We start from the raw sequence: 12,849 nt of genomic DNA, 5'->3' as shown, positions 1-12,849 counted from the left end.
AATTGCTGCTCTCTCAATAATGTCTTTGGAACAATCATGATAGATAAAACACAAAATCAATCACTGAAACACTGAGCCCTTACCTTGTTTAGTAACTGTTCACTCCACAGATTGTAAGTGTAGAATAGTTCTATATTCTAGCGTTTTTTATTATGTGATTATTATGGTGTGTTCCTCAACTTTTAAAGGGATTAAGTCAAACAATACTCGAGTAAAGCCATCTATAGTACATTGAAAAAACTGAACAAAGCAGATGACCTGAACTGAGAAATTACTGGACCCCTGAGAGTTGCTTTTTTTGTTAACATAATTATTACTTCTGTATTAACAAACAATATGTCAAGCACTTTGTAGAAGCTCAAGTTCATGCTGTCCTAGACCAACAGTTAAATCAAACCACATGTAAATAAGTGTGTGTTGATGAAAGGTTTGAAGAAAAAATATGTGAATCATCAAGTCTTTGAAGAAAAAAGTTTCTCCAGCCCTGTACTGTCCAGTTCAGTAGCCACTAGCCACATGTGTCTACTGAGCACTTTGTGGCTACTCCACATTAAAATGTGCTGCAAGTATAAAATACACACCAGATTTTGAAAATTTAATCCAAAAAGATAGTGTAAACTATCACATTAATAATTTTTATGTTGATCATATGTTGAAATTATAATATTTTAGCTATATTGGGTTAAAACAAATATATTCAAATTAATTTCATTTGTTTTGTTTCAGTTTTTTAAAGGTGGCTACTGGAAAATTTTAAATTATCAGTTTCTCATTATATTTCTATTAAACAGCACTGCTCTAAACTATAATAATAAACAAATTCAATTTGAGAATAGTTGGGAAAACTGTGTACCAGAAGATTGATTATATCATAGGAAAAAATGTATTATCTTTATGAGAATGAAATGACTTTAGTGAATATTTTTCTCTCATAAGGAACCTTCAGAAATTTTCATTTTGGCCATATCTCCTGGGTACCTTCTTTTAGCAAGGTATATACCCCATTCATTTTTGCCTATAGAGCAGTGTTTTAAAACGGTGTTCCAGATCTCTTTTTGTTAAGGGACTTTTTTTATTCAAACCCAGCCCTTGTTTTTCTGTCACCACCCCTATACTCTGATATTGATTTAATTTTTATGCCTGATAAAGATAAAAAGAGTAATGTCCTCAACTGGAAGACTTCTGAAGAATACTAAATACGGCCTTGTTTGGGTTTCTATTAGTAACTTACAACAGTTGCCTTAAGTTCTCAGGCCTGCCTTAGTGTTAGTTCCACTCAACCTGTAAATGGTAATATCTGTTCATTTCCCTATGAATAGATTCACATTTTATAAATCTAACTATCCTGTCAGGAAAATATGTGTAGTCAGTTAGCTGACATTTAAATCAAGTGAAAGAGTTGCAAATTATCACATGGTTATCCTTTACCAGAAGACGCAGGGCACATATACCTAGGGTCTAGGGGTGTGGCAGGGGCCACATGTGGCCTTCTGGATCCTTGAGTGTGACCTTTTGACTGAGTCCAAACTTCACAGAACAAATCCTTTTAATAAATCCTTTTAAGAAAGGGATTTGTTCTGTGAAGTTTGGATCTGGTCTAGGGGCCACATGTGGCATTGAGGCTGCAGGTTCCTCACCCCTAGATATTTAAGGTATGTAGGGTGGTGATTTAGCTGTCTTGTCTTTTCAATAAATTGAGTCAGTTTATTTAGTTTTAATAATAACAAATCTCTCACAATATGGTCACTATTTTGATGGGCATTGCATAAATTTCTAAACTTGGATAGGATTAATAAGACCATGAACAAGTAGTTCAATTACAAAATTGTGAATGAAAGCCTACTTCACAAATGGCACATACTTTAAATCAACAATATCACAGATAATAAAGGAATTTTCAAAATGCACAAGGATATACCTATTCAAGGCATATTGGTGTTTTGTTCATATAGAAACAAAATGATCTTAAAATTTTTCAATTATTTAAATGAAATAAGACATAGCATATTATTACAAGTTTATAAAATCAGCATTACAAATATGAGATGTTTGTCAATGGTTTCTTAACTTATTAGCTTCAATGTTTTAACTTTTAAAATTATTCTTAAAGTACCAAAATGCTTAAGTATGAAAACAGAATATTTTACCTTAAACTAAAACAACATTTCAAGATTATCTATCTGGAATGTAAAATTATGGAGTAATGTATTATCATCTCTTCCAGACATTGTTTTTATCATCTAAAATATATTTTGCTTCAGGGTTAATTCTTAGTGATATGTTATTACAAACCTTTATCTCTATATTTTTTAATGAAGCATCTAAGCAATTTATTTCTTTAAACTTAGATTTAAGTCACAAAACAAGCAATATAAACACACACAAGTATTTAAAAGCAAAAACTTTTCTTTTGTTAATTAGGTCGTGGTAGCTTAGATCATTTAATAATTTAATTTTTAAACATTGAAATTAGAGAAATCTAAGTTGAACTAAGGCAAACATATTTTCAGATAAAGTTTTAATACACACAATAATCTGCTGGAGCTGGATGATACAGTCTGCATTTGTTCAACACAAAGAGAGCACTATATTGATAAATGAAGCAATTTGGCTGTATCATAGCTAATAGTGGCCACATCGATTGATCAGTCTGAATAAGTCATAATTCAACTGAATTCATTTGATTAAATATTTGATTACAAGGAAAGTATAAAGGTTCAATAGTCTTTTGAATACTGATTGACAAGAAACCCTTACATGCAAGTTCTTACCTATCTTCTTCTAAACAAAGGGATTTTCTTTTGTTTCTATGTTCATTGAGCACTTAAAATTTTTCCCTCAAAATCTACAGATTTGAATCTCCGATTTAAAATCACTGAGAGGAGTAATAGGGTTGTGTCTTGAAGTGTTACTGGCCTCCCATTCACATTGGTCCAGGTCATTCTTCCAAGTGTTCGATGGTGTGGATCAGGCTCATTTCAATTTTTCTCGTAGACATTCACTTTTGGCATTTTTGACCTCTTGGCAGAAAGCCTTAACACCCTTGGTGGAAGGCTCACATTTGGAAATGTTTCTTGAGGTACCACTAGGTCTCCAAACATTTAAAAGATGTGACTGGGAGGAAATGGGCTTGGATGTTTGGTTTAAAACCTGCAAGGAAACTGGTAAACATTTCTGAGGACCATTGACCTCTCTGTGACTTGATCAAACCCAGTATGAAATTAAAAATGCCCCTGTAGTCTTTCTTTTGTACAATTCACCATTCAGTTACGCTGTATAAAATCAGTCAACTGCTACTATAGGATGCAAAAAATACTTGGATGAGGTCTCCACCCTGCAGAAGGTCACAGTCTAGTGGGGAGGTAAACAGACAACACTAAGATTCTGATACTAGGTAAAGTGTGGGAGCGTGGAAGTGCTAGATAGAGGAACTCACTGGCTGGCACCGAGGAAGATTCCTAGACAATGTGTCAGTTGAACGGGATCCTAAAAGAGAAATGAGAATCTGTCACCATTAGAAGGGTCTTTGAACTGCTCCAAATATTGAGAAGAGGCCAGAGGAAGATAAGAAATGAAAAATAAAAATATAAACAAAGTCCTTAGCAACTAATGGAACGAGTGGATCATTTCAACTCAGCTATGATAATCTGATTACACCAAAATTGCAATCACTCCAACTTAGTTATTAAAAAAAATTAGAAAACCTTGACTCACCTTTTATTATTTTTATGACATCAATGTACTCTATATCCAAAGGATGAAATGAGAGAAGTTCATAAAGTATTTTCAAGCTAAAGGAAGTAATTCTAAGAGAAAGTCAATAAACCTTGTCTTACCAATGATAAGGAAAGAGTAAATAGCATGCAATTTGGAAATAACGCCTAGAGGGACAGCTTGGAGAATACAGTTCAGTCAGAATTTTATTTTATGACCTAAAAGATTTATTTATTCTCAAAGAACCGAAGGTAAAACCATAAACTTGTTTGAAAATGAGAAGGTGGGCATGGGCAAACTAATCTGTACAAATAAAAATAAAATGGTACTTTTTATGGCTAAAATACTCATTCCTAAATTCATCCAATTGTAAACACAGTTATAAACTGGACTGTCTAAGATAGATATTTTTATGTCTTCAGCTTCTGCAAAGTCACTGTCTCATTTGGTAGCCATTTATTGAACCCTTTTTATATGTAGACATGCTATTCGAAGCTGTGAATGATAAAAATATGAGTAAGGTATACTCTCTGACCTCAGGGCAGATAAAAGATTTCTTTATCTTCGTAACATCTCCTGTTTCATTTTCCTTATCTCCATTAAAACCAAAAATCTTTCAGTTCAGTTTCAATTACCTTTTCATACTCTCAGTCATCTGGCCTTTCACCTATGAGCCCTGCCTTTACGCTGCACTCCAGCCCGAGCACTTCCCAAGTTAAACTGTGTTCCAGCTTGAAAACCACTGACTCAGAAAGGATTACAGTTTGTTACTCCCTCTTTGCTTCGTACTTATGGAAAAAAGTCACAGGAGCAGCTTAGCTGTAGGAGTTGGGCAGTCATAAAAATTCCATTAGTCCAGGTGTGAACCATGTTTAGAAACAAGGCAGTGGGTGTGGAAGAGACACAGAACTCATGAGGCAGCAGCCTAGGAGACTGGAGAGGCCACACCTTTGTCCTGGGCTCCCTGGCTCTCTCCAGAACAACCTCCCGTTTGCTGAGTAATTCTGAGCACGCTAGAAGTACTTTCTCCAGTAAATGCATCTGAAGTTTGAACGAGGAGAGAGACTCCAAAAACAAAAACATCCTATTACCTTTGATAAAGCAGACCTTCCTAAAAGGATAGACCTCTTATTGAATTGTGCCTTTTCTCTTGTTTTCCCATTGATGTTTATGGTGACAAAGGTCTTACTTTCTAGAATTCTTTTATCAGATTTAGACTACAGTTTCTCAGCACTTACTACTAAATGTGTCTACAGAAATCTAACACCCCGATCTTTAGTGCTATAGGTAATATAGGCCCATTCCACACACGTATGCACAGAGCTGTGATTTGGGGATAAATTCTTAGTCCTTTTTTTTCTTTTTTTTTTTACAAAGGCATGTAATTGTATCCAAAGTAAAGAAAGAACATAAGGGAACTTTTCATGGAATATAGTTCATGCTTATCTATATAACAATTGATATTTCTCAAAATCATGACTAAGAGGACTCAGTTGTTCTTAGTTATCTGTCAGTGAAATTAGACTTTTCTTCAGAGAAATAGTAACTTTTCTTCAAAGAGATAGTTCTGACATCATACATATTCATACTTTTATTATTTTTGTTTTATTTAGAGACAGCATATTGCCCTGTCACCCAGGCTAGAGTGTAATGGAATGATCATAGCCCACTGCAGCCTTGAATTCCTGGGTTCAGGGGGTCCTCCTGCCTCAGCCTCCAGAGTAGTTAGGACTACAGGCGCATATTACCACACAGGCTAATTTTTTTATGTTTTTGTAGAGATGGGGTCTTGCTATGTTGCCCAGACTGGTCTCAAACTTCTGGCCTCAAGGAATCCTCTTGCCTTGGCCTCCTAGTCCAGGGATTACAGGCATGAGCCACTGGGCCTGGCTCATATTCATAATTTTAAAGTCATAGTTGTATTGGTTCAGTTTAATCTTTGCACCTTGTACACTTCATCTAATCGGTCAATAAGACCTAGAACCAGAGGCCAGAAATCAAAATGCCCTGCTTAAAAAATGTAAGCCTGTTACAATAACTTCTATGAGTATAGTGTGGTGCCATATTTGATGGTGACCTGCATCCTCCATGCATGCTAATAACACAGCAGAATTCAGATCAGATCTCACTTGACAGCCATGAGAAAGCCACAGTCTGGAGGTGGGCATTGTTTGTGAAGTTAGGACCATATCACAACGGTGATATCACACTAGATGTGTTCATTACATTAAGCACATATAGTTAAAAGAGCAGGTTATACCAGGAAATATACATTAATGTAAGGCTCCATCGAAAACTGTTATATGCACACAATTCGTACATGAACTAACAATATAAATGAGATACAGATTCTGGGACACTAATAACATTTTCAGATGAGCTCACAGAATCACTGATGTTTAGCCATTTCATCATTTTCTAGTATATTATATTCTAGACCAGTGCTTTCAACTATGTTTCCAGATAATAAAATTGAGTTTTATGCCAGAAAATATTACAAATCACTCCTAAACTCAAATAGACCATGGCATTTACAAAAACTCAAATATATTTCTTTCCAGAAACATGGGAGGCTCATAGTCCTGCAACATTTAAAGACACATTAATAGAAAGAGAAGGGGTGGTACCCAAGAATGTTCAAATTCAGAAAACAAAATGCAAAGAGACTCAAAGTTTCACTCATGGGTTAAAGTAGCATCCTAAAAAAAGATTAAAACCAAAAAAAATCAGACCTTGGATAATCTGATTCCCAGCAAAATCTGTGAGTTTTTATACATAGTTACACTAAAACCTGTAACAATGAAGGAAATGTCTATCACCGTAACTTGAACACTAAAAGAAGAGGAGCATTCTCAATGCTTATCCCTCACTAACGTCCACAAATAGGTATGAAAATAAATTGCCAACTCTGTGCCAAAATCTTAAACTCTAATGGAGATAGGAAATTTATCCATGTTTAAATGAGATTTATCCATCCATAAACAGCATGATTATGTTAAAGTACCAAATGTGTCACTTGGCTTCCAGGTTCCAAATGACCACAAATGCTTCCATATTGCTCTTTCAAAAATAATAGAATTACATTTTTTCTTCTCATATTTACCATTATTTAGGTCCCTTGCCATCTTCCATCAGCTCTAAGCTATAATACCACTGACACTGTGCCAAAGAAACAGTGAAGTAAGAGTGAGTAGCGTAATATAAAATATCTTGATCTGGTGATACTCCAAAGCACTTGGTTTCTTATTTCATGGGTCTCTTAAAATACACCTTTAGAAATAAGTCCTTCAAAATCTAGAGACTGTGAGGAACATCTTTTTCCTATGACAGGTAGAAAAGTAGATGGCTATGACCATTTTAAGAAAAGCCAATATAAAAACCCCTGAAAAACTAGGACAGTTAATTAGGGATTAACCTCTTGTGTATTTTAAGTGTATTTTCTCCCTTAACCATAGAAACACAATTTGAGGAAGTGTGGATTCAAAGAGGTACAGAATAAACTAAAAGTAAATAGTTGGCTGCCACTGATAATTAGAGATCCCCTAAAAAGCGAACAGAAAGATTGCTGAAATTAGAGAACAAGCTAATGGGAAAACATTGAAATTGCAGAAATCTGTTTTACATACAGATTTTTCACAAACATGTCTACTGGATACCTGTACAGTTAATATAACAATATTTTCTAATCTCCTAAAATAATATTTGCTATGCACTACGGAAGCATTCCAAGGAACTGCAGGGGGTGTGTTTTAGGTGACTGGAGCTTTTGAAGACAGGGAGAAAAAGCAAGCGTTTATCCACGCACACTGATCCGTGTATTTGCACTTACCACATAAACACTGACCAAGCCTAACCAGAACGTGTCAGCTCCGAGTCTGAAGCCGTTGTTCCACGTCTCAGGAGGAGCTTTTGTCCAAGTAAGGAGTGGGATTGGCCCTTCGCAGCTATGATTCAATAAGTGTCATTTTCTACATGTTAAAATTAGAGGATAATTCTAAAACTATTCCAGGAGGGGAGAAAGGCTTGAGCTTTAAAAATTGAAGTTGGCTGCATCAAAAATATGTTGACAGTGCTAAAAAGCTCATTCCCCACCCCTTGATATTTTTTTCTTTCTTGCCCCACCCCATTATTTACTTTATGTATGTATTTCTTTTTGGTAGGCTTGCTATTCTCATTTTGTTGCAAGGCTGCATTTTAATTCATCTGATTCTGCAGTTTAACGGAGCCCTTTGACACCTGTGTTCATTTGTTCTCAGCTGGTGAATGAGCAGCAAGAAAGCAGACCCCTCCTGAGTCCCTCCATCGACGACTTTCTGTGTGAAACCAAATCGGAGGCAATAGCAAGGCCTGTAACCTCCAATACAGCCGGTAATTCTATCACTTTTAACTGTTCCTCAAGTAAAGTGAATTTTAGCTATGAGAAAAATGTATGTTTTTTCCATAATGTATTTTATTTATTTTTTTTTTTATTTTTTTTTTTATATATATATTTTTTTTATTTCAGCTCATCATGGGGGTACATAAGTTTAGGTTATATACATTTTCCATGTCCCACCCATCCCCCCAAGTCAGAGTCCCAAGCGCGTCCGTTCTCATTCTCCCAACAGTGCACCTGGCACTCATCATGTAGTCATACCTCCATCCCCTCCCCCCCCCCCCACCTCCCCGGGTCTGCACCTTCAAGCATGACCATTCCCCAGAGGGTGTGCAACGCACTCATCATGTAGGCATACACCCATCCCCTCCCCCCACCCCCCATCCCAGTCTGATATCCAATTGGTATCCTTCCCTGATGTACATTTAGGTGATGATCAGGGATATGAGGAATAATATTTACAACCAAGTGAAACTTTAGAACATACACTATTCAGCATAAACCAATAAATCACTTTATGTTGTGTAAGAAACTGCAATGTATATTACCCAATCATTTTGTTGAATATAAGTGTACCACTATTAGCAATGAATCATTTTCCATATATATTTATATATTCACATTTCAAGTCACATCACATTAGGAAATCTTGAAAACAAAAGCATCAATTTCAGAGTAAGATTTTTTAAGTTCCGGTTGGTGGCCTAATTATTGCTGGAAATATTTTGTAGTTTTGTATTATAAAAGTCCAGTAAAATAAAAATGTGGCATATTTTCAAGTGGATTTAAATGACAATTAAAATGTCCTACAGCCTTAGGATATTATAGGGCCAGTTTCATTTTCTGTCATTGCTCTCTCTTACAATTTATGTGAACATGCTTCTGGAATTAAACATTCTCAAAGAGTAAGCCAACATTTGCTTAGTGCCTGGCCCATACAGGAATAGACACTCAATAGGTATTAATCCAATGAGCGAGTGCAGGAACCACTGGCATGAATTACCTTCCCTGGAAGAGGAAGACTTTCTGCATTGATTTCATTTGGTCAACATTCACATTCAAAGGCATGTCGTTCAAATAAGAATGAAAAAATGATGTTCAGAATCAAAGAACAAAGGTTATGTTGGAAGTGCAGAGCAGAATTTAATGGAAAAAGAAAAGGTTAATCACATACTGTCTTGTTAAATTCTTTTTATCTTGCCATCGTGGCCTCAGCTTGCTGTTGGCTTGCATATTTTCACCATACCTCTAAGTGAAGAAAATCACAAAAGAAGAAAATTGTGATTTTTTTCAAAATGCTAAAAATTACAAGAGTAACTAACATGAAACAGAGGCTCCTTATGTGGGAGTATACTCTATGGTTACTGAGGACAAACTCCATGAGTTCAAACCCCAGCTCTGTATCTGTGGGCAAGTTTCTTAACTAAGACTCAGTATCTTCATCTATCTAATAGAAAGATCTGTATCTCACAAGTCACTTGGGAAGATTAAATGAAGCAGTCTATGAAAGTGCTTAACACAATGTAAACTCTAACTGGTGTGACCATTTCTGTTAAATGTCAGATGAGAATAGTAAGTATTCCCAACACTTTTGTTTTCACTTGCATTAGCTTTTCTTATATCACACCAAAGCAACCATTTTCTAAATTCAACTATCACTTTGAGTAATCAAGAAAATAAAATGGTACTTGGTACATTCTACTCAGAAAATTAAACAAGTTCAGATAATATCAGCTCAGATTCATCCTCCTGATCTATGGGAAGCTACCCCAGAAAAACGCAGAGAGCCTTGTGTCACTAATTGCAGGCAAATCCATGAGAATTTTATGAGTTCTTTTCCACTCTCCATTTCTCACTGATGGGAAAACTAAGCCACTTAGGAAGAACCCACCCTGAGAGAGTAACATAAGATTTGACTCAAAAGCTACTTTTCACCTTGATTTTTCTAACATGTTATACAGAGAGAGACCTGTGAAATATTGGAGGAAAAAAAATCAAAAGAATGTGTGATTTCTTGCAATTCCAACGCCTACAACATTGCCCTCCATAATAGTCCTAGGGCTGCTGTGACAAAGTATCACAAACTGAGTGGATTAAACAACATACTATATTATCTTATAGTTCTGAAAGACAGAAGGCCAAAATTAAGGTGTCAGCCAGGCTATCTATGTTCCTTCTGGACATAGTGCTTCCGGAGAACCTGTTCCAGGCCCCTCTCCCCCTCCTAATTTCTGGTAGTTCCTTAGTTTTTAACAGCATAACTCCAATCTTCTCACAATATTTTCTCTTTGTGTGTGTCTCCCTGTTTCCATGTCTGCCTCTGTGTCCAAATTTCTCCCTGTTTTAGGGACACCAGTCATATGAGAGTAGGGGCCCACCCTACTCCAATACGACTTCATCTTTAATTACATCTCCAATGACTCTATTTCAAAGAAAGGTCACATTCTGTGGTGCTGGCTGTTGGAATTCAACAAAAACATTTTGGCAGTCACAGTTCAGTCCATAACACTCTTCGGACCAGGGGATCAGGGAAAAACAGTATTCTGAGATTGTGGACGTTTTTTCCTCAACCTCAGTATTCAGTGCATCTGGTTCACGCTAATTTTTATCCTGAAGGAAGACTCTTGTTTGATAATGGTTTTTAAATCTTAAAAGTATGTTTCAAGGCAGAAATATTATATTTTTTAAATTCCAAGTAATAGTGTTCTTATATAAATCAATACAAAGTAAACAATATAGGAAATATTTATCTTTTCTAAACAGCAGACAAATGATGGGGTTTTCTCTCTACAAACCCTAAATACATATACACAGATTCGTATAGCAAATGCTCTGAAAGTAACTAGACAATAGCTATTTTTAAGATAGTGACTAAAGTATAGCACAAGTAATACTATAAATTTTGCAACAACAACTTATTGCTCTGAAATCTCCCAGCAAATCTATGTCAAAGTACAGAACAAACTCTTTTCTAAAAATCAAGAAAAATAGAGCATCATTATTTGTATTTATCGGGCTACACAATCTAAAAGCATTTTATCCATAAACTTGAGCCATTAGGTGAACAGTTACTATAAAAGAAACATTTTTAATGTTTTAAAAAAATTTCATTTCACTCCTTCATATGGGACCTGTATAATTATTAATATATGTAAGGGCTGTATTTCCTATACATAAGGAAAGAGCTACCCTTAACCAAGTTCATACTCTGCCATAGCTGCCTAGTGAAATATCCTAACTGCAAAATTACTGTAACATTTACAAAATACATTTTATGAAGCTCAAGTGGCCGTGAATCCAATGGTATTTCTCTTGAGAGCGCTTCAAAATTTCATAAGTATGGTAGTTTTAATTACATATCCCAGTATCTAAGAAAAAGTTGATTGAATTAGTTAAGTCTCATTTATCTATTTGACATCACTGGAAAAATCATGCCTAAAGCCATTATATTAGACAACACCAGCTATGTTTTCTGAGGTTCCTGGGCAGCTCACACGACAGAACAGAGATCCCATCAGCTCCCTGAGGCAAATTCATTGGCTGTACCAGACAGGGTGGCCCCATGCTCTGTCCTCTCTGGTCACTTCATATAGTGAAATTCACTAAAAATCTGAGGCTCACTACTTTGTAGTGCTGTTAACAGCATTGTGCTTACCACCAAAGAATCAAAATAGGACTTCCTAATAGGTACTGTTTTATTCTGACTACTTTAAGTAGGCTCACCTCCCAAGCCCCAACACAGGACGTACCCAGGACACTTTGGAGGGGGAACATTACTGAGCCTAGTCTGAATTTGCAATTCACTCTTATAGCAATTTATTTATTCTGAATGGTGAGAAGCAGATACAGAATTAAATTAATACTCACCAATTATTATTCCGTAACAAATGTACTTCCTATATACAAGTAGATGATTCCTATATAATTTGCTTCTAAAAGCAGTCTAGGAGCAAGTGACTAATTCTTAATTGTTTGTACAATTAGTGAGAAGACATACATGGCATTCCATAGACTGTCATCAACTTCCCTCCCCCTATTATGAGGAAATCACATTGGGCCTAGACTCCATGCCAACATAACAGTGGTCTGGAAATTTCTATTTAAACATTCAATGAATATGAAGTGTGTGGCATGCTAGCCTATCTTGGCTGCCTGCCAAGCTTAAATTTTAGACATTAAGCCAGGCAGCTTAGTTCTGAAAGCTACTTCTTTTCCTCCACATTCAAGTACTTTCTAGTCACAAAATATTCCTCATAGCTCAGGGCATCTTAGCATTGTAAAGTGGTTTCCATCTCCTCAAGAAAACTCAGCTGAGATAAACTGACACTTCAAGGCCATTTTATGATAAACCTACTTCACAGAATCCTCTGTAGAAGCAATATCTTTGTCTCATCCCCATTTTTATCCCAAGTAGCATTTCCTCTTTCTGTCAGTGTATGAATCTGATTCTTGCCTACAATAGAAAGAAACAGGGAAAATAGGAGGGGTCAAATAAAAGGAAAGGAAAGGAAAACATCGCAAATTGGCCACCAAAGAATGGAAATAACATTTATTGAGTACCTATCATATGCTTGGCACTTTACACACATGAGATCATTTATCCTCATCTTATACCTAAAGGACAGATATTAATTCCCCATTTTTCAGATGAGGAAACTGAAATTCAGTGAAGTCAAGAAACACAGCTAAGCAGAGATAGAGCCAGATCTTTCCACTTCACCAACAACATCCAACCACTGTAATTTGGGATTGGAATCAGA

The 12,849-nt window shown here is 35.9% G+C and overlaps 1 protein-coding gene across 10 annotated transcripts in view; it reads left to right on the top strand.

Annotated features, from left to right (window-relative positions):
- The window catches only part of PEX5L (peroxisomal biogenesis factor 5 like), a 226,217-nt gene that overhangs the window by 129,021 nt on the left and 84,347 nt on the right, over positions 1-12,849 (top strand). For 9 of the 10 annotated variants that reach the window (XM_045539735.1, XM_045539731.1, XM_045539736.1 and 6 more), the window contains one exon: positions 7,971-8,082. In XM_045539735.1, the coding sequence (XP_045395691.1) occupies positions 7,971-8,082 (112 nt within the window). Of the gene's footprint in view, positions 1-7,569; positions 7,632-7,970; positions 8,083-12,849 lie in introns of those variants that run through there. The other variant, XM_045539739.1, reaches the window with a different exon arrangement.

Source organism: Lemur catta, chromosome 1 (genome assembly GCF_020740605.2).
Source record: "Lemur catta isolate mLemCat1 chromosome 1, mLemCat1.pri, whole genome shotgun sequence".
NCBI classification, from domain to species: Eukaryota; Metazoa; Chordata; class Mammalia; order Primates; family Lemuridae; genus Lemur; species Lemur catta.
This window is presented reverse-complemented; position numbering and strand designations above follow the sequence as displayed.